At 44.5% G+C, this 22,011-nt stretch overlaps 1 protein-coding gene across 4 annotated transcripts in view; it reads right to left on the bottom strand.

Moving 5' to 3' along the window:
* PLCH2 (phospholipase C eta 2) overlaps positions 1 to 22,011 on the bottom strand; it is a 768,337-nt gene that overhangs the window by 179,181 nt on the left and 567,145 nt on the right. The window contains exons 4-5 of one of the 4 annotated variants that reach the window (XM_056543367.1): positions 9,814 to 10,059; positions 4,308 to 4,435 (exon numbers count right to left, since the gene is read on the bottom strand). The exons of the other annotated variants lie outside the window; for them this stretch is intronic. Of the exons in view, the coding sequence (XP_056399342.1) occupies positions 4,308 to 4,435; positions 9,814 to 10,059 (374 nt within the window). The remainder of the gene's footprint in view (positions 1 to 4,307; positions 4,436 to 9,813; positions 10,060 to 22,011) is intronic. 4 annotated transcript variants of the gene reach the window in all.

Genomic DNA, 22,011 nt, shown 5'->3' on the forward strand with positions numbered 1-22,011 from the left:
CACAGTGCTCTCTGCTGACACCTCTGTCCATTTTAAGAACTGTCCAGAGTAGGAGAAAATCCCCATAGCAAACATATGCTGCTCTGGACAGTTCCTAAAATGGACAGAGATGTCAGCAGAGAGCACTGTGGTCATGATGTCAGCAGAGAGCTCTGTGTTCCAAAAAGAAAACCATTTCCTCTGTAGTATACAGACCCTAACAAGTACTGGAAAGATTTAATATTTTTTAATAGAAGTAATTTACAAATCTGTTTAACTTTCTGGCACCAGCTGATTAAAAAAAAAAAAAAAAAAAAGTTTTCCACTGGAGTACCCCTTTAATGATTGACTTTTTGCAATGGTCACTTAAAGACTGCCAACCTTGTTGGAAATCATGGAGGTTGCATGGTGCTAGACCAGTGTTTCCCGACCAGGGTGCCTCCAGCTGTTGCAAAACTACAACTCCCAGCATGCCTGGACAGCCGTTGGCTGAAAAATATAGAAAGGTATATATATATATATATATATATATATATATATATATATATATATATATATGGGAGGAGTATTTTCCTCAGGGAGAGGCACTGCTTCTGGTGTAAAACAGAGATTCAAAAAGGCCATTAGCACTTTCTGGGTAAGAAGTATGCAAAGTTTCTCATCACACCACCATATAAGGTAGTGTGCCGTCTAATCAGCTCTGGCTCTGAGACTTTGTAACCAGAGCCAGAGCTGATCAGAGGGCACACTACCTTATAAGGTGGTGTGATGAGAAACTTTGCATAATTATATATATATATATATATATATATATATATATATATATATATATATATATTTATTATTATAATTTTTTTTTCCTTATTCCCTATTTTAAAACACCAATCCAAAAGTGATCACATTTGTAAACACTGAAAAGTTGAAACATTTTTTGCTTCTTGACTATTTTGAGACACCAACCCTCTTGCAACTCGGCAAACAGAAAGTAAGGCATGGCCAGGGCCTAAGTTTAGGAATTACTACTTTGTTACCATATGGAGCGACATCACAAGGCCTGGCTACGACTATCACTAGTCCACCACTGCCTGCTGTCCACTGGCTACAACTATCACTAGTCCACCACTGCCTGCTGTCCACTGGCTACAACTATCACTAGTCCACCACTGCCTGCTGTCCACTGGCTACAACTATCACTAGTCCACCACTGCCTGCTGTCCACTGGCTACAACTATCACTAGTCCACCACTGTCTGCTGTCCACTGGCTATCACTAGTTTACCACTGTCTGTTGACGCTGACCGGCCTTATTGTGCACATGAAAGAAAGAAATGAGTACTGGATAGCCACACTTTTAGACTCAGTATTAAGCCAGAATGGTAGAGACTAAATTGGATTTTTATAAAAACAAGCTACGCAGTCAGCTTTCCACGGTTTACCAACAGCAAACACCTGCCAAATGGCGGTTCACTTTCTGCTAAGTCAAAGCTCCACTCCCTGTGCCAGAGCTACCCCTGCAAGAAGCAGGAGAGGGCGCATCTTCACATTCGAGTACATGAAGACGAAGTTTTTAAAGCCAGCATTCCAACTTGACATGAATCATCACCAAAGGGATGTACTGCTACTACCAGCCCGGCCTACACTTATAAAACTCGCCATGATCCTTTAAAAATAAAATAAATAAATAAATAGGGATAATTTTTTAAAACTTTTTAATATTTAAAAAAGCTATTTTTTCTTGACTATTTTGCAAGTTAAAAAGCAAACAAAATCCGATAGCACAGTGTGTTTTTAAACAAGCTGTTAGTTACCATGGGTTGCCACATGTCGCCGTAACTTGGACATAAATTTAAAACCACCTTAAAACTACTTTAAAGGGGTAGTCCAGTGGTGAAAAACTTATCCCCTATCCTAAGGATAGGGGATAAGTTTGAGATCGCGGGGGGTCCAACCGCTGGGGCCCCCTGCGATCTCTCTGTATGGGGCCCCGGCTCTCCGCCGAGATAGCGGGTGTCGACCCCCGCACGAGGCGGCGGCCGACACGCCCCCTCAATACATCTCTATGGCAGAGCCGGAGATTGCCGAAGGCAGCGCTTCGGCTCTGCCATAGAGTTGTATTGAGGGGGCGTGTCGGCCGCCGCCTCGTGCGGAGGTCGACACGCCCCCTTCCCGCGGGCTGTCGGGGCTCCGTACAGGAGATCGCAGGGGGCCCCAGTGGTCGGACCCCCCGCGATCTGCAACTTATCCCCTATCCTTAGGATAGGGGATAAGTTGCTCACCACTGAATCACCACTGGACTACTCCTTTAATACAATCTTAGGTGACCCTAGCAGTGTTCTACAGAGGCTTTAGAACTCTTCGGCAGTGTTATACACATGTTTTGAAGGTTATTGTATTGCTAGTTCACAAAGAACCAAACTTTTTGGAAAAGTTCAGCGAGCCCAGTGAATCATGCTTTTGCTAGGATCCCCATCCTCCAGTCGTTGCTAAACTATGACTCCCAGCATACAGGGAGACCAAGCATCAAAACAGGTATACACAGCCTTCATATTTACCTTCACAGATTTCCATACCTAAATACATTACAACAATCCATTTCAGTATTACTCCTATAAACAAAGATTGATTCATATGGATCAATTATTAGCAAGCTCTGCGTCTGATCGGTCAGCTCTTAGCAGCTGCTTAACAACGCCAAGGGAATACCACCAGGAAACGCACGCCTGGCGTAGAACTTGTTAATAAGGCTTCATATCGTACAAATCAAAATCAAATATTTATTCTCACAATCTTTTACACCGGATCAGTTTTTGCTAATTGGTAGCTGGGGATTTACTTTGCATTTCTAAATTACCTGCAGAGTTTAAAACAAACTTTTGAAAATTATTGTAAAATTTTTTTTTTTTAAATAGCAATTAAACTGTATAGTTATTTAAAATACCAGATGGCGTTTTACCTTAAACACCAGTGACTGTAACCTGATCACATGGGCTAACAGAAGACCTAAGACGAGACATGACAGGATCAAGTTTTTATGGCCAAATTTAACAAGATTTCTCTTGGGTTGTAAGGCTTATTCTCTCTCGGCATCAAAGAGTTTGCTACATGTATATTAAGAGGATGGCAGAGATAAGCCTGTCAAGCGATCTGTCACCATGAACACATTATTGGGCACTGACCTTAAATACTGCTCCATACATCAGGGCTAGAGATGAGCGAACTTACAGTAAATTCGATTTGTAACGAACTTCTCGGCTCAGCAGTTGATGACTTTTCCTGCATAAATTAGTTCAGCTTTCAGGTGCTCCTGTGGGCTGGAAAAGGTGGATACAGTCCTAGGAGACTCTTTTCTAGGACTGTATCCACCTTTTCCAGCCCACCGGACCACCGGAAAGCTGAACTAATTTATGCCGTAAAAGTCAGCAACCGCCGAGCTGAAAAGTTCGTGACGAATTGAATTTACAGTAAGTTTGCTCATCTCTAATCAGGGCCCTTACACAGTTCACATACCAGGACAAAAACAAACTAATTATTTACATCAATGATCATGTGGCCCTCCAGATATTGCAAAACGAACTCCCAGCATGCCCGGACTGCCATTGGCTGTCCGGGCATGCTCGGAGTTGAAGTTTTGCAACATATGGAGGAGGATCACAGTTTGAAATCTCTGCTTTACATAGTGCAGGTCCAGTATTCTTAGAAGGTATACTTTGGTGTATTATTTCTGCCTGATCAATACAATAAACAATACAGTGGTCCCTCAACTTACAATAGTAATTGGTTCCAGGCGGACCATCGTTTGCTGAAACCATCGTATGTTGAGGGTTTGTCGTACATTGATGCTCAATGATACTCACATGTCCCCATTGCTCTGGCCTGTCAGTTCGCAGCTCCTCTGCTGCCGTATCACTACGTCGCCGCTGCCCTGTTTTCCGACCCTGTCATCACGACACCGCTCATACCACCCCTATTGGACGACGGGGCGAAGTGAGCAGCGACACGACGACGGCGCAGGGCAGCAGCGACGTAGTGATGCGGCAGCAGAGGAGCAGCGAACTGATGGTCCGGAGCGGTGGGGACATGTGAGTATCATTGAGCAGGGCACATGGGGCACATTAAACGACTATCTGGTGGCAGCTGAAGAAGTCAGCGCTGCCGGATAGCCCTTTTTGCGATGGCCCCAACATACAGAAGCATCGTATGTTGATGCTGCATTTAACATACGATGGCCACTGAGAGGCAATCATATGTTGAATCGATCGTATGTGGGGGCCATTGTATGTTGGGAGACCACTGTATTCCTGAGCCTTTGCTAGTTACAGAGTTACTAACCTTGAACATTTGCTTCACTTTCTGGCGAGGCAGGTTGACATTCAGTTTATGCATCAGCTGCAGAACCTCATTGATGCTTAAGCTGCCATCTCCGTTCTTATCCGCTTCATCAAAAGTTTGCTTCAACCATATTTGGAAGGCGTTAAGGAGAGAACACAAGATCCTCCAAGAAGATTATATTTACTGGAAAACACTGTTAGTTACAACATACTGACCCTTGACGCAGGTTGCGAGCTTGCATATTTTGGTCACAATATCCACTTATATCTCCTGTTTATCATGTCTGGTATATTTTTGGATGTGGCCTGTGATGCTGGGGGAGCCCAGGGTGCCAGTGCTTTGTGTGGCGCACATATAAGTTACTGGACGGCCTGCCTGACAGCTGACGTCACAACCACTGCCGCAGGGACCCAGCATTTATTTGAAATGCCGGATGCTGTGGGAGACTGCGTGGGCCCCAGCAGGGGGACCCCCATGATCAGACATCTTATCCTTTATCCTTTGGATAGGAGTTAAGATGTCTAGTAGAGGAGTACCCCTTTAAAGCCCTCTTGAATAGCTATTCATCAGTTTTTTTGCATCTCTGCAACGTCCCTCATATAGCATTGTGACTTGTCTACATTATGGTGGGAATAGATTTGTGAACTTGTGAGTATGGCCTCTTTTCTATAATTTTAAAGAGTACCTGCCACACCGATGGCCAGGTATTCTTGTAGCCTTAGACTTGGCCTGACATAAGTCAAAATTACGGAAGTCCTGTAGACTTTGCATTGGTCTTCCAGCATTTTGACTCCTGACTACATCATGTCGGGCCAAGTCTCAGGCTACGAGAATGCCCAGCCAGTTTTCATACATCCCACTGCTGGACCGTCCTGACAGGTACTCTAGTCATTTAGACTCTATTTTCTGTGATTCTTTTAGACCTACAAAACTATTTAAATGTAAATATTTACAAAACGCTGACTTGAAGTTCTTCGACTCAAATGCAATATTTTTAAGAGGGCCCCACCTACCAATTGCAATTTACAATACTGGTGTCTTCTTATGTAGTATGATGGCCTTTGTGCCCCAAGGATCCAGATAGGTCTGCTACCCCTGCACCATTTATATGGTAGCCATGACTTTGGATATTTCTGCAATAGGTATGGCCATCAAGAACTTTAAAGGGTTATCCAGTAATCGAAGAACAGAGATAACTTCTTTCAAATACCACTCCCTGTCTGTCTCCAGGTTGGGTGCGGTTCTACAGCTTACCGTATTTTTCACCGTATAAGACGCACTTTTTCTTCCCCAAAACTGTGGGGGAAAAGAGTCGGTGCGTCTTATACGGTGAATACACCCCTATCGCGGCGGTCCCTGCGGCCATCAACGGCCGGGACCCGCGGCTAATACAGGACATCACCGATCGCGGTGATGCCCTGTATTAACCCTTCAGACGTGGCGATCAAAGCTGACCGCCGCGTCTGAAGGGAAAGTAACACTAATCCGGCTGTTCAGTCGGGCGGTACCGAACAGCCCAACTGAATAGCCGGGTTAGTGCTTACAGGACACCGGGAGGGACCTTACCTGCCTCCTCGGTGTCTTCTCCGTTCAGGGATCCTCTGTGATGACGGCGACGGAGAGCGAGGATACCCGGCCGGCAGCAGAGATGTTCAGCAGCAGAGCGACGGGGACACGGCGACAGCGATGGAGCGACATCCAGGGCAGCGGTGACGGGTCCGGAGTGGCGGGGACACGTGAGTATTACCTCCTATGCATTGTTCTTCAATCTGCAGACCTCCAGATGTTGCAAAACTACAACTCCCAGCATGCCCGGACAGCCAACGGCTGTCTGGGCATGCTGGGAGTTGTAGTTTTGCAACATCTGGAGGTCCGCATGTTGAAGACCACTATTGGGTTCAAAATCTTAAATTTTTTTAGATTTTGCACCTAAAAATAGGGTGCGTCTTATACGCCGGTGCGTCCTATAGGGCGAAAAATGCAGTAGTTCCATTAAAGTGAATGTAGCCAAATTGTAATGCCACAAAAAAAAAGAACAAAAAAGGGCACCAATAAAAGGAAAGGAGGGCTCAACCCAATGTATAAGGTGGGGTGCAACAATGGTATACAGTATATATAACAAAGAAACTTGAGGCAAAGACAATACCATACCATAGCTTTTTAAGTGTTTTTAAATGCATGTGTCTTTTTGTGATTGTCCTGCAATAAAGAGGTTTTGATTTATTTTTACTTTTTCTGGGTGTGCACATTTTTCCACCCAAAGTGGAGAGAGACAGGGAGTGGTCTTTGAAAGAAAACAGGTCTGTTTTTCGATTCCTGGATAACCCCTTTAATGTCAGAAAACACAAGTCTTATTTCTACCTGGCAGATAACAAATCTTACTCAAATCCTACTCCCTATAGCATGCCTTGAAATTAGGCCTCTTATGTTATCAGACCTGTGTTTTGTGCCTCATCTATGTAGAATAGTACAACTCTTATCTCTTTTAGTTATTGGCTCGAGGCAACATCATTATCTGGCAGCCTTTCTTGTAAGAGACTGGAGATCATCAATACATTTTCACAGACAACTAAAGTGCATTAAAGATGCTATATCCAAAGCCTTTCAGTTATAATAACCAATAAAAGAAACACAGCTCTTCCTGGCACAGCTTTGTCTGTAACATTTGGGGGGGGGTTATTCATGTTTTATTGTGCAAGTTTTCGGAGAAACATTATGGAAGTTGAGGGCAAGGTTTTTTGTTTTCACGATGTTGTAATTTTCTCTTGTTTTGCTAAATGTTAGGTCTATAGCCCTTCATGTTTAGTCTAACAAGGCTTTATTATACATTAGTATATCATTTTTTAATTATTGAATTGCAATAATGCTGTATACATCACAGTACATGCTGCTCTTTCTTATTTAGTGTGAAATTTATCAGAAGCGCTGCTTGGTGGCTTCATCTCCAGCTCTTCCCCTGAACAATTTACTAAGCCGATTTATGATCATATCAGAGCAACACTTGAGCTTCTGACACATTTGCCATGGAGAACATGCATGAATTAAGCATGTCATTTTTACTAGGGATCGACCGATTATCGGTATGGCCGATATTATCGGCCGATAATCACGATTTTGGGCATTATCGGTATCGGCAATTACCTTGCCGATAAGCAGATAATGCCCCGCACTGCCACCGCCGCCCCGATCCACCGCAACCGCCCCCAGCCCCGCCACCGCCCCCCCGACCCACCGCACCGCGTCACACCCTCAGCCGTAGTGCTGGGCGGTATACCGGTATGAATTTTTGCCCGTACCGCTATACCGGTCGGGCCCCTCCCCCACCCTCCGAGTCAATAAATTTTTTTTTAACTGCATAGACGCCGCTACGCCGTGACGTCAGGTGCGTCGCTGTGCACGGGCGTCTATGCAGCGTACTAGGCCAGAGCCTGCCCGGAGTGGAGAAGATGACCCCCGGAGAAGGACAGCCCGGACCGGTTCACCCTCCACCCGGAATGCCGCCGGACACTACAGGAAGGATGGATGGATGGCCCGGACCACCCTGACAGGTAGGGGGAGAGAAGCGGGTGGTGGCGGCGGCCTATGGCACCGCAAAAGCCACTGCAGTGCATTGATTTAAAGCGCCCGCTTTAAATCAATGATCTGCAGCGGTGTCGAGGGGGGATAAATAGCCAATAACTTATACCAGAATATCGGTATAAGTTATCGGCTATCGGCCCTAAAAAAAACGATATCGGTCGATCCCTAATTTTTACCGTCCTATTTGATATACAGCCTCCCCCCCCCCCACAGTTTGCCGTGTGAAAATTGATACATATTCCCATAAAAAATAAATAAAAAAAAAACAATGGGACAAACATTGGATGGGTTTTTTGGTGCATATGTCGACACATAATACAGGTCAAATGCTCTCCAAACATTCTGTGTGAAGAGACAATGGGGGTATTTATCAAAGGATTTATGTGGGGGTTTATTTTCACGTAACTTTGGCGCAATACTTTGGCGCAGTGTCTTGGCGCATCTTCTCAACTGTCATTTTTACAACTTTCTCAAAATCACACGGCCCTGTGTGGGATTTTAACTTTAGTCAGTAATTCATCATTTGCGCCAATCGATCTTTGGCGCACTTTTGGCACAAATTCCGTTTTTTGGGCGCAAATCCCCGCCAAGAAATTTTGCACATGGAAAACACACTGAGCAATGTCAGAAAATGTAAAGGCGTCAAAATACATTTACATTTTTTTGGGGGGGAAAGCAGCGACGCCTCCAGGGCTGCTCAATACTATCCTGCGACATAGTTGTCTCTGAGCGACCTTCACCCTCCATTGAGCCAGCATTGGACATTGGCCACACAGGTTCAGGAAAGGTAAAGCACTAAAGCAGTGGTCTCCAACCTGCGGACCTCCAGATGTTGCAAAACTACAACTCCCAGCATGCCCGGACAGCCAACGGCTGTCCGGGCATGCTGGGAATTGTAGTTTTGCAACATCTGGAGGTCTGCAGGTTGAAGACCACTGCACTAAAGTAAAAAAAAAAAAAAACTACCCAAGTTGAAAATAAAATCCATTTCACATGGTGGCTATAAACCCAAAAAAGAAAATAACTCATGTCGCTTGCTGATATACTGCAGGAGGGACGCCAAAATGGCTGCTCTACAGGGTAAAATACGCGTCCTCTGTGGTTGTAAGTTCTGTGTAAAAGGAGCTGTGAACAGCTGATCTCAACATTCGAGCCAAAATTACTAACAACTTGCACCAAATGATAAATTTGGTGCATGTCCCCAAAAACCAAAGTGAAAAAAGAAGGGTAAAAAGAAACGGTCAACAGGCAAAATTGATAAATACCCCCCATTATTATGGCTCTACAAACTGCAATGTTATATTCATGAAAAAACACTTCCAAATAGAAGCAAAGCCCAAGCCAAAAAACATTGGCTAAATATTTGGAAGAGTAGAACACATGAGTGTTACTGGTCCCCTTTAGTGTTGAGCGGCATAGGCCATATTCGAATTCGCGATATTTCGCGAATATATGGACGAATATTCCTCATATATTCTCTAAATTCGCATATTGGTAATATTCGCGTTATATTTTCGCATATGCGAAAGTTTGCATATGCTAAAAATAGCATAAACGAAAATTCGCATGTGCGAAAATTAGCATGTGCGAAAATTAGCATAAGCGAAAATTCGCATATGCAAAAATTTGCATATGCAAATTTTCCCATATGCGAAAATTCGTACGCCAGTCTCACACAGTAGTATTAGAGCCTTCTTTACACCACACAAGCTGGAAGCAGAGAGGGAAGATCACTGTGATGTGTACTGTGAAGAAAAAAAACAATATTCTTAATTACGAATATTTAGTGCTATATTCGCGAATATGCGATATTCGCAAATAAAATTTGCATTGCGAATATTCGCGAGCAACTCTAGTCCCCTTCATGAATCCATGCTTGCACAATAACACCCATTTCTAATGCTAGAACTAGTTTGCAGAAAAGGATATTGATCACGAGTTCTTTGGCGCTTAGAAAGACTATCTTCATCGCTGATACCAGCCATCAGGTACTTCAGACCGGTTATCCATGTTCGAGCTTCTTCACCACTTGAGGACACCAAATCCAGAGACTCCATGTGATCCCCATAGTAGATACTGAAGCAACAGTTAGGGTCAAAGCTGCCATCAGCATAGCGCTGGAAGATCTCCGACTGCTTCCCCTCACAGACCTCCTGTATGGTATCAATCGATACTAAAAAATAAAAAAAATAAAATAATATTATTCAAAGATGGATTCTTTCACAGTTTCATTTATTTCATAGCAGACAACATGTGTGAGGCAAAGTAGATGTATATATAGATCTGGTATATCAAGAATGTAGTGAAAAGGAGTAATGTACGTTACATTCCATTTTTGTCATATTCTGACCCTCCTGCACTTGAGGCACAAATAATGATCTAATATACAGTATAATATTTCTGTACTAATATTTGTCTCTTTAGATTGTGGTATAGATAGACGCTATTTCCATCAAAACCTTCTTAAATGAATCGTGCTAGTGAGTTCAGTGACTTACAGTAGAATCAAAACAGGGTGACCATAAGTTCAGGAGTTAGTCCGGTGCAGAGAGGAACCATCAGGGAGCCAGATAAAATCAATGGATTTATTAGATGCAACGCGTTTCGCTGCGCATGCACAGCGAAACGCGTTGCATCTAATAAATCCATTGATTTTATCTGGCTCCCTGATGGTTCCTCTCTGCGCCGGACTAACTCCTGAACTTATGGTCACCCTGTTTTGATTCTACTTCTACCCAGGAGGGCTGCAGTGGACCTTTACTTCTATTCATTCTACACTTTACCTTGTTGTGTGTGGGCGCACAACCAACTTTGGTAAGCGGCTTGGGAATTACCGTCCCCCACTAACAAGATTTGCTGATCCCGCACATGAGGCGCCTTCCTTCCTCTCTCTAGATTTCAGTGACTTACAGTGTGACACATACCACCTGTGCCGGGACACACTATATACAGCCAGAGCCCCAGAGCAAGAACAATGGGGGAGATTTATCAAAACCTGTCGAGGGGAAATGTTACTGCGGTGCCCATAGCAACCAATCAGATCACTTCTTTCATTTTTGAAAAGGCCTCTGAAAAATGAAAGAAGTGATCTGATTGGTTGCTATGGGCAACTCAGCAACTTTTCCTCTAGACAGGTTTTGATCCCTCTATATATAGCTTCCCTATCTGATGACTGTTCTGGTGTTTGGGAAGAAAATATTGCATTTATGGAATGAAATCACATGGGATTCACCAATGCTGAATGTAAATTGGATCATCTTATTCCCCAACTGCCTGTATGTGTGTTAAGAGGGTCCATTGTGCATGGGATCCTGGAGAACCACAAACTTGCTTTGTGTCCTAACTAGATTGTGTGATCTAACATTTCTGATCAATAAAATACCCCTTAAGGGTGCATTCACATGGGCAGAGGCAGCTCTACCATTAGGCAAGTTAGGCAGCTGCCATAGGCCTCGCATTAGCAGGGGCCTCGTGGCCGCCTAGGTCAACCCCCCCCCCCCCCCCCCCCGAAGAAAGTAAAATGAGAAAATGAGTGGGTGGCAATGCGTAATGTACGCATCGCCACTCAGTATTATGCCGGAGCAGGGAACAAAAATCCCTGCTCCTGTACTCACAGCTACGCAGCTTTTACCGCGCACGGCCTCCACCAGAAGTCCTGCGCCGAAAAAGACTCAGACCCGGGAGGAGGACAGGAGGTGGTTGAGGAGCTGAGACTGAGCGCCCCAAAGGGAGCCCCCTCCCAACATTTGCCTTTAAGTAGCGTAGGTGGGAGGAGCTGTTCAGTCTTAGTGGAATCTCAGTCCAGTTCAAGTTCAGTTGTGAGCTGGGGTACCGTGTGCAGAAGTGTGAGGAGAAGCTACAGCCTGCAGCCACGCCAATCTCAGGACACCCCCTCGCTCAGGTGAAAGTCAAAGCCTAGCAGTGAGCATAAAATTCTGGGGGAAAACATTCTCTTCAGTCAGTTAGTCTACAATCTTCAAGTCAGTTTGGGGTGCTACTTAATCATAAGTCAACAGCAACTACAAATCCCAGCAAGGCAACAGGCTATCCTAGGTCACTCTGCATTTCCTTCTGCACCAAGGTCTGTACTGCCTCAGTAAAGATGGTTATCGTTATCATCATTGTCCCTTCGCTTGGCCCAGGAGAAGCTTATTCAATCTCGGAACATGTAGGTTAACAGTGCCCTAGCGTCACAAACTATACATCTTACCCATGTCCCACCTGTGGCACCAAGTTTTACTGTGAGAGCAGTAAGACTGTGAAATTCTCTCCCGGAGGAGGTGGTCATGGTGAACTCAGTAAGGGAGTTCAAAAGGGGCCTGGATGCATTTCTGGAGAGTAATAACACTCTCCAGAAATGCATCCAGGCCCCACGCTCTGAGTGCTCCCATCCTGAAGTCTCCCTGCTGCACGGAGGTCCCGTGGATTTAAGTACACTACATGGTTGGTGAGTGCAAGTTCACCCTTTTTTGATATTTTGTATATATGTAATTGCTACATCAATGGAGAAAAATAGATGGTCGCACACTTGCACCTACATCTTGCACGAATATATATGTAACAGACAGGTCCATAGTGTACATTATGATCATAAAGTGCAAGCCCGCTAGCCATGTCTTGGCCACCTGTATACAGCGGGTCCCTAACGTTCCTAGCATAAAATGGGCGTCGACTAGGGATGAGCAAATCAAATCTGATGAATCCGAATTCGTTGCAAATCTAATTTTTCCTGAAATTTGTAACAAATATCGTCACGATATGATTGGGCAAATTGCTTCATTAACCTGTTGGGACAGAGGGCGTATGTATACGCCCTCGTGTCCTGGTACTGAAGGACGGAGGGCGTACCTGTACGCCCTCTGTATTTCCGATCAACGCTGCTCGCCGGGCGGTGATCGAATTGAGGTGATTGCAGATCATACGTCAGTGTTTTCTACACGGAGCCTCCAGCTGTTGCAAGATAACTCCCAGTGTTGCCAGACAGCCATAGACTCTCCTGGCAGGCTGGGAGTCTTGCAACAGCTGGAGGCACCCTGTTTGGGAAACACTGCTGTAGGGTTTTGGTGGAGACAAGCCCCATCCTTGTAACCGGGTCCGCCCCTATTGCAAATTCCTTATTAAGGCCTCAAATGCGCATGTCACTCTCTCACTTCAGAGCCCTGTCAGAGTATTTCCGTACTCAGGAGAAATTGTGTTACAAATTTTGGGGGGATTTTTCTTCTTTTACCCCTTATGAAAAAGGTAAAGTTGGGGGCTACACCAGCATGTTAGTGTAAAAAAATAAAAATTTTTACACTAACATGCTGGTGTTGCCCCATACTTTTCATTTTCACAAGAGGTATAAGGAGAAAAATACGTAAATACCCCATATGAGGGTGTAAAATGCTCTGCGGACGAACTACAAGGCTCAGGAGTGAGAGCGCGCATGTACATTTGAGGCCTAAATTGGTGATTTGCACAGGGGGTGGCTGATTGTTACAGTGGTTCTGACATGAACGCCAAAAAAAAAAAAAAAAAATACACACACGTAACCCCATTTTGGAAACTACCCCCCTCACGAAACGCAACAAGGGGTATAGTGAGCCTTAACAACCCACAGGTCTTTGACAAATTTTCGTTAAAGCTGGACACGAAAATAAAAAATAAAAAATCCCTGAAATGCTGATGTTACCCCAAATTTTTCATTTTCACAAGGAGTAATAGAAAAAAAAGCCCCCCAAAATTTTTAACCCCATTTCTTCTGAGTATGGAAATACCCCATATGTAGATGTAAAGTGCTCTGCAGGCAAACTACAATGCTAAGAGAAGGGGCGCCACTGGGCTTTTTGAGAGAGATTTAGGCTGGAATTAAAGGCTGTGTGTGTTTACAAAGCCCCCATGGTGCCAGAACAGTGAACCCCCTCCATGTGTGACCCCATTTTGGACACTACACCCCTCACGGAATGTAGCAAGGGGTGCAGTGATCATCTACACCCCACGTGTCTGAGATTTTTTGAACAGTCGTTCATAAAAATGAAAAATGTAATTTTTCATTTGCACAGCCCACTGTTCCAAAGATCTGTCAAATGCCAGTGGGGTGTAAATGCTCACTTTTATTTTTAGGTCCCGATTTTACGAAAGTTCGTCAATCAACTGTGGGGTGTTAAGGCTCACTGTACCCCTTGTTACGTTCCTTAAGGGGTGTAGTTTCCAAAATAGTATGCCATGTGTTTTTTTTTTTTTTTTACTGTTCTGGCATCATGGGGGCTTCCTAAATTAAATGCGACATGCCCCAAAAAACCATTTCAACAAAATTCGCTCTCCAAAATCCCAATATCACACCTTCCCTTCTGAGCCCTCTAGTGCACTCGCAGATCACTTTACATCCACATATGAGGTATTTCCTTACTCGAGAGATATGGGGTTACAAATTTTGTGGGGCCTTTTTTCCTATTACTCCTTGTGAAAATGAAAATTCTGGGGTAACATCAGCATTTCAGTGTTAAAAATCTAATTTTTCATATTCACGTCCCACTTTAAAGAAAGTTCGTCAATCACCTGTGGGGTGTTAAGGCTCACTGTACCACTTGTTATGTTCCTTGAGGGGTGTAGTTTCCAAAATTGTATGCCATGTGTGTGTGTTTTTTTTTTTTTTACTGCTCTGGCATCATGGGGGCTTCCAAAATGGGGCATGCCCACCAAAAACCATTTCAGCAAAATTCGCTCTCCAAAATGCCATCGTTGCTCCCTCCCTTCTGAGCACTCTCGTGCACTCACAGAGCACTTTACATCCACATATGAGGTATTTCTTTACTCGAGAGAAAAGGAATTGCAAGTTTTGGGGGGCCTTTTTTACCATTTACCCCTTGTAAAAATGAAAAAAAAAATGGGGCTGCAATAAAATTTTAGTTTAAAAAAAATTAAGATTTTTATTTTTCTCCTCCATTGTGCTGCTATTCCTGTGAAACACCTAAAGGGTTAAACTTTTTGAATGTCATTTTGAATACTTTGAGGGGTGCAGTTTTGATAATGGGGTCCATTATAGGGGATTTCCAACATAAAGACAATCAAATTCACTTCAAAACTTAACTGGTCTCTGAAAAATTCTGATTTAGAAATTTTCGGGAAAAAATGGAAAATTGCTGCTATACTTTGAAGCCCTCTGAGGTCTTCAAAAAGTAAAAACATGTCAACTTTATGATGCAAACATATAGTAGATATATTGTATATGTGAATCAATGTGTAATTCATTTGACATGTCCCTTTTCCTTACAAGCAGAGAGCTTCAAAGTTAGAAAAATGCTAAATTTTCCCGGGATGTAGTGAAACAGGTGTTCCTGGAGTCAGCGGCAGTAGCAGTCAGTGTGGACTGTTGGTGGGAAAATCAGATACTCGGCAGTGTGGCAGTTTTTCATCAAGCATCCGGAGGAGGTTAACATGGCCACATGCAAGATTTGTCAGCAGAAGGTGAAGCGTGGCCAGGGTCCCAATGTTGGCACCATGGCCCTGCGTCAACATATGCAGCGTCACCATAAAGCGGCCTGCTGCAATTGTGGTGGTCCAGCCTGCTGCATCACCCAATGGCACGCTGCTCCCTGTTTCAGTCAGCCATGGCTCCACCACCTCAGCCGACGGGAGCTGTGTGTCATACCAATCTTCTGTCTCTCCAGATGCTTCTGCTCCTCCTACTTCAATTCAGTCATTCCGCCAGCAATCCATCAACAAAGCCATGTCCAAGAGACAACAGTATGCGCCCACTCATCCAACAGCGCACAAGCTGAATGTTCTCCTGCCTAATTTGCTTGTTCTGCAGTCCCTCCCTTTTCAAGTGGTGGACTCTGCACCTTTCAGAGAACTGATGGCTTGTGCCGAGCCGAGGTGGAGTCCCAAGATATCATTTCTTTGCAAAGAAGGCAGTACCAGCCCTGCACAATTTTGTGGAAGAGAAGGTGGTCCAGTCCTTGAGCCTGTCGGTGTGTACCAAAGTGCACAGCAACGCTGACGTGGGGAGCTGTAGCTACGCTCAGGGAAAATACATGTCCTTTACGGCCCACTAGGTGAATGTGGTTCCTGCATAGCCACAAGAGCAACTTGGACAGGTCACGCTGCTTCCGCCTCCACGCTCAGAAATTCGGACCAAACCAAATTCTCAAAAAGTTTGGCAAATCGTCTGAATCAAATTTTTCAAAAATTCTCTAGTGTCAACCATCATCGCCACAACGCCAGTGCCCATAGGGGGAATGGCCCATTTGCAGAGCAGCAGTGCAGGCATCTGAGTCCCAGGCTCTGGGTCATGGACTCTGGGCCACGGTAGCAATGCATGCCGCACACCACAAGTGTGAACAGATGACGAAACACACCTACGATGCGCTCGCAGTCAAAAGACTGGAAGACTGCTAGAATCAGGGGCGGATCCAGAGTCTACTCTCGGGAGAGGCACTATTAGAGAATTTTGCGTTGGCGAACAGAAAATAAGGTGTTGCTTAAGGAACTTACAATATTATTAAATGTATCCAGTATAATAATCAAATATACCAATTGCCACAGAATGGGAAAGCGCTAAAGAAGTTTTTACCATTTAAAACTACAGCTCCCAGTATGACCTAAGTAGTGGTGAGGAGATGCTGGGAGTTGTTGTTTCACCCATCATTACTGCAAAACTTACAAGTGACTACCGCTCTGATGGGACAGTCAGGACAATACACAATGATATCAGTGACTATAGGTGACGTCTTCTCTATAGTCTTTCCTTATGTAATTCAGATGGTACATACCGCCAGGTCCAGCTAAATATTCTCGCTGCATAACTTGACGCCCAGACGTCTCCTCACTATGTCAGCGGATTCTGATCCTCTATACGAAAAAAGTATTATTATATACTGCCAAACACCATATCCTATGAATATAATTCTGACACACTGTACCCTCCGAATATACTACAACTCACTTTACCTTTTGAATACAATACTGCCACACACTGTACCCACTGAATATAATACTGCCACACACTGTACCAACTGAATATAATAGTGCCACACACTGTACCCACTGAATATAATAGTGCCACACATTGTACCCACTGAATATAATACTGCCCACACAATGTACCCACTGAATATAATCCTGCCACACACTGTACCCACTGAATAATACTGCCCCACACTGTACCCACTGAATAATACTGCCCCACACTGTACCCAATAAATATAATACGGTCACACACTGTAACCTCAGAATATAATACTGCCACACACTGTACCCCAGAATATAATACTGCCACACACTGTACCCCTGAATATAATACTGCCCACACACTGTACCCTCAGAATATCATACTGCCACACACTGTACCCTCTGAATATAATACTACCACACACTGTACACTCTAAATATCCCTCTGAATACAATACCGTGATGTATTGTTGCTAATGAAAACCGTACTACCCCAGAAAATCCTTATACTCTGTGCCCCTCATATATAGTAGTAATGCCCCTTCCTGTGCCCCCACACATAACTATGACCTGTCCTGTTACCCCTCATAATAATAATGCCCTCTGTCCTGTGTCGCTACCATATAATGCCCCCTGTGCTGTGCCCCTCACATATAATGCCCCTGCAATGTTCCCCTCATATATAATGCCCCCCAATCCTGCTCCCTCAGGGGGCATTATAAGTGAGGGGAACATAACAGGGGGGATTATAAGACAGGGCACATTATATGTTAGGGGCACATGACAGGGGGTTCCTCACTTATATTGCACCCCTATCATGTGCCCCTCACATATAATGCCCCTGTAATGTTCCCCTCACATATAATGCCCCCTGTCCTGCCCCTTCAGGGTGCATTATAAGTAAGGGGCACATAACAGGGGGCATTATAAGTTGAAGTACAGGGGGGCATTATAAGTGAGGGGCCCAAGACAGGGGGGCATTATAAGTCAGGGCCTGTTATGTGCCCCTCACTTATAATGCCCCCCTGTCATGTGCCCTCACATTTACTGACCCCTGTCATGTGCCCCTTACATTTAATGCCCCTTGTTATGTGCCCCTAACTTATAATGGCCCCTTCATGTGCCCCTCACATTTAATGCCCCATCATGTGCTCCTCACATTTAATGCCCCTTGTTATGTGCCCCTAACTTATAATGGCCCCTTCATGTGCCCCTCACATTTAATGCCCCGTTATGTTCCCCTCACATATAATGCCCCCTGTCCTGCACCCTCAGGGGGCATTTTAAGTAAGGGGCACATAAAATGAGGGCATTATAAATCAGAGCACATTATTTGTTAGCGGCACAGGACAGGGGGGCATTATAAGTGAGGGGCACATGACAGGGGGGCATTATAAGTGAGGGGCACATGACAGGGGGGCTCCTAATGTATAATGCCCCCCTGTCATGTGCCACTCACATTTAATGCCCCCTGTCATGTGCCCCTTACTTAAAATGCCCCCTGAGGGTGCAGGACAGGGGGCATTATATGTGAGGGGAACATAACAGGGCATTAAATGTGAGGGGCACATGAAGGGGGCATTATAAGTTAGGGGCACATAACAGGGGGCATTAAATGTGAGGGGCACATGACAGGGGTCATTAAATGTGAGGGGCACATGACAGGGGTCATTAAATGTGAGGGGCACATGACAGGGGGACATTATAAGTAGTCGGGGTATTCCAATCTAACTTTGTAGTCCCCATATAGTCTCACCATGGTCCCCCGCGGGAATCTTGCACACTAAATTTGCATCCCTGCCTATCACAGTTCGCAGGAGTGTCCTGCTTAGGGATACCATAGTGGTATGGAAGCAATGTCGGGTGCTAATGCAATGGCCTTTCTCCCTCTCCAAACACATGCCCTTATGGTCCCATCCAGAGTTCCCTTTAGGGAAAGATAACAATTTATTTATACAGTGGCGGGAGGCTGGGATTATGCAAGTCAAACACCTCCTACATCTGTCTGAGCAGCCGTACATTTCCTTTATGGAGCTGAGAGAACGGTATGGCCTGCATGGAGGTCAATATCTCCCGTATTGCCAATTTATGGCTTTTCTTAATCCCTGTTTAACTGACTTCTGGAGGGAAGGGGTGACCACCTCCTTTGACAGCCTTATTTCCTCCTCCTTCCCCTGTCACTCACTATAGCCATCTACAACGGCAAGGGAGTGAGACCGTTCAGAACTCGATATTTCAATATCGCGACAATAAACTGGGCATGATGGATTTGACGGTTCCCATATTAGATGACTGGGCCAAGGTATGAAAAGCTGTGGTGAATGAGGGGTGGAGGGAGACTCAATTCCATATCCTTCACCCCGCGACATATGCTTTTACCCTCCCTAGAACACCTGACCGAACGGACAGACTGGAACACTGCCCGAACTGTGGCACCCTACGCACTGACCTACTTCATGGGGTTGTGACATGCGCCAATCCCACAGCTTTTGGTTTGACTTATTTCTTCTTCTTTTCTGCACCCTCAAGGTTACTCTGCCAGTTTCTCCATCACTTGTTGTCCTTCACATTGCTCCTGAGAATGTGTCGCTTACTCTGCTCTTACATATCATCCTGCTGGTGGCCAAGCATTGCCTATTGGCCCACTGGCTAAAAGCACAAATGCCATCCTCCTTGGAAGTTATTGCCCAGGTTAAGCAATACATGTCTCTGGAGTTTTATGTTGGCATTCCTGACTGATGCTGAATTAAAGGGGTATGCTAGGAAATTATTATTATTATTATTTTTTTTTAGATCAACTGTCTCTAGATAGCTAAACATATTTGTATATTACTTCTATTAAAAAATCTTAATCCTTCCAATAATTATCAGCTGCTGAAGTTGAGTTGTTCTTATCTGTCTGGCAACAGTGCTCTCTGCTGACATCTCTGCTTGTCTCGGGAACTGCACAGAGTAGAAGAGGTTTGCTATGGGGATTTGCTTCTACTATGGAGAGTTTCAGAGACAGGTGTCATCAGAGAGCACTTAGAAAAGAACAACTCAACTTCAGCAGCTCATAAGTACTGAAAGTATTAAGATTTTTTAATAGAAGTAATTTACAAATCTGTTTCACTTTCTGGAGCCATCATTCAATTGCTAATACTGTTCAGTGCTATCTATAGGACATAGCACTGATCAGTGTTATCGGTCATCTTCTGCTCTGGTCTGCGGGTAGGCAGATCAGAGCAGAAGACGCCGGGAAGGCAGCGGTGCCACGTGAGGGGAACTCAGTCTGCCGTGCTGGATGATCGGATCACCGCGGCAGTGCCGCAGGCGATCCGATCATCCATTTTAATGACTGCGAAGCTGCAGATACCGTGAACTGTATTGATCACGGCATCTGAGGGGTTAAGGAGGACATCCGTGAGATTGCGGACGTTCAACATAATGGGCGGGTCCCTGGCTGCAATCAGCAGCCGGGACCTGCCGCGCATGATCCGGGCATCGCTCCGATGCTCGTGGTTATACTTAGGACGTAAATGTATTAAGTGTGTGTTAAGTACTACCTCACCAGGATGTACATTGACGTCCTGTGTCATTAAGGGGTTAATATATTTATTAATGACATTGTAGAGGGGTTGAATAGTAAAGTAGCAATCTTTGCAGATGATATTAAACTCTGTAAAGCAGTAAACACTATAGAGGACAGTGCATTGTTACAAATGGATCTGGATAGGTTGGAAGTTTGGGCTGGGAAGTGGCAGATGAGGTTCAACACTGATAAATGTAAGGTAATGCACATGGGGAGGAAAAATCCGGGCTGGGATTATGTATTAAATGGGAGAACACTTGGGACGACTGACGTGGAAAAGGACTTGGGAGTCTTAGTTAACAGTAAATTTAGTTGTAGAGACCAGTGTCAGGCAGCTGCTGCCAAGGCAAATACAATCCTGGGGTGCATCAATAGGGGCATAGATGCCCACGACAAGGAAATAATTCTATCGCTGTACAAATCACTAGTCAGACCACACATAGAATACTGTGTACAGTATTGGGCACCAGTGTACAAGAAAGATATAGTGGAGCTGGAGAGGGTTCAAAGACGGGCAAACAGGGTAATACGGGGAATGGGAGGACTACAGTACCCAGAAAGATTATCAGAATTAGGGTTATTTACATTAGAAAAAAGAAGGCTTAGGGGCGACCTAAGAACTATGTATAAATATATCAGGGGACAGTACAGAGATCTCTCCCATGATCTATTTATACCCAGGACTGTATCTATAACAAGGGGGCATCCTCTATGTCTTGAGGAAAAAAGGTTTCTACACCAGCACAGATGGGGGTTCTTTACTGTAAGAGCAGTGAGACTGTGGAATTCTCTGCCAGAGGAGGTGGTCATGGTGAACTCTGTAAAAGAGTTCAAAAAGGGGCTGGATGCAGTTTTGGAGAATAATAACATTGCTGGTTATGTATACTAGATTTATAGGGACAGAAGGTTGATCCAGGGATTTATTCTGATGCCATATTGGAGTCAGGAAGGAATTTTTACCTCTAGTATGAGGGTTTTTTACCTTCCTCTGGATCAACTCAGTAGGGACTTATTAGGGGTATAGGTTGAACTTGATGGACTCTGGTCTTTTTTCAACCTTATGAACTATGTTACTATGTTTGATGAAGCAGCTACCAGAGGCCTTAGAGACAAGTGTTCAGCATCTGGAGTACCACAAAGCTACAACTCTCCAGTAAGTCTACAAGTCTATGTCTGCTGTCACTGAAGTTAGTCAAGTCCTGCACATAGTACAAGTCAAGTCTAATTACAAGTCAAGTTTATTCCTCCATTATTAAGTATTGGTCCAGTCAGTGTTGAGAACTTGTTGGGGGGTGGGTGGTTGTTCTCTGTTACCTAGGGATCCTACTATGTTTTCCTACTGAATATCTGTTATGCTTCCCTTTTGCATTAAGGCCTGTATAGGGTATGCCCCATTTGCGTATGTATAATATTCACAAATTGTTAATAAAAATATGTTTAAAAAAAAAATGTATAAGGGAGAATTCTTAAGGGCCCCCAGCAAGACTCCACCCTGGCAACACCCACCTCTGCCCCGCCCCTATTCCCGCCCAGTATGTATATGAATATTTGCCATAGAATAGGGGGTGCAGTGCACTTGAGGCTATGGTGTACTTTGAGGAATGGCAATGCCAATCACCTTAA

This window comes from Hyla sarda, chromosome 10 (assembly GCF_029499605.1).
Source record: "Hyla sarda isolate aHylSar1 chromosome 10, aHylSar1.hap1, whole genome shotgun sequence".
Lineage (NCBI taxonomy): Eukaryota > Metazoa > Chordata > Amphibia > Anura > Hylidae > Hyla > Hyla sarda.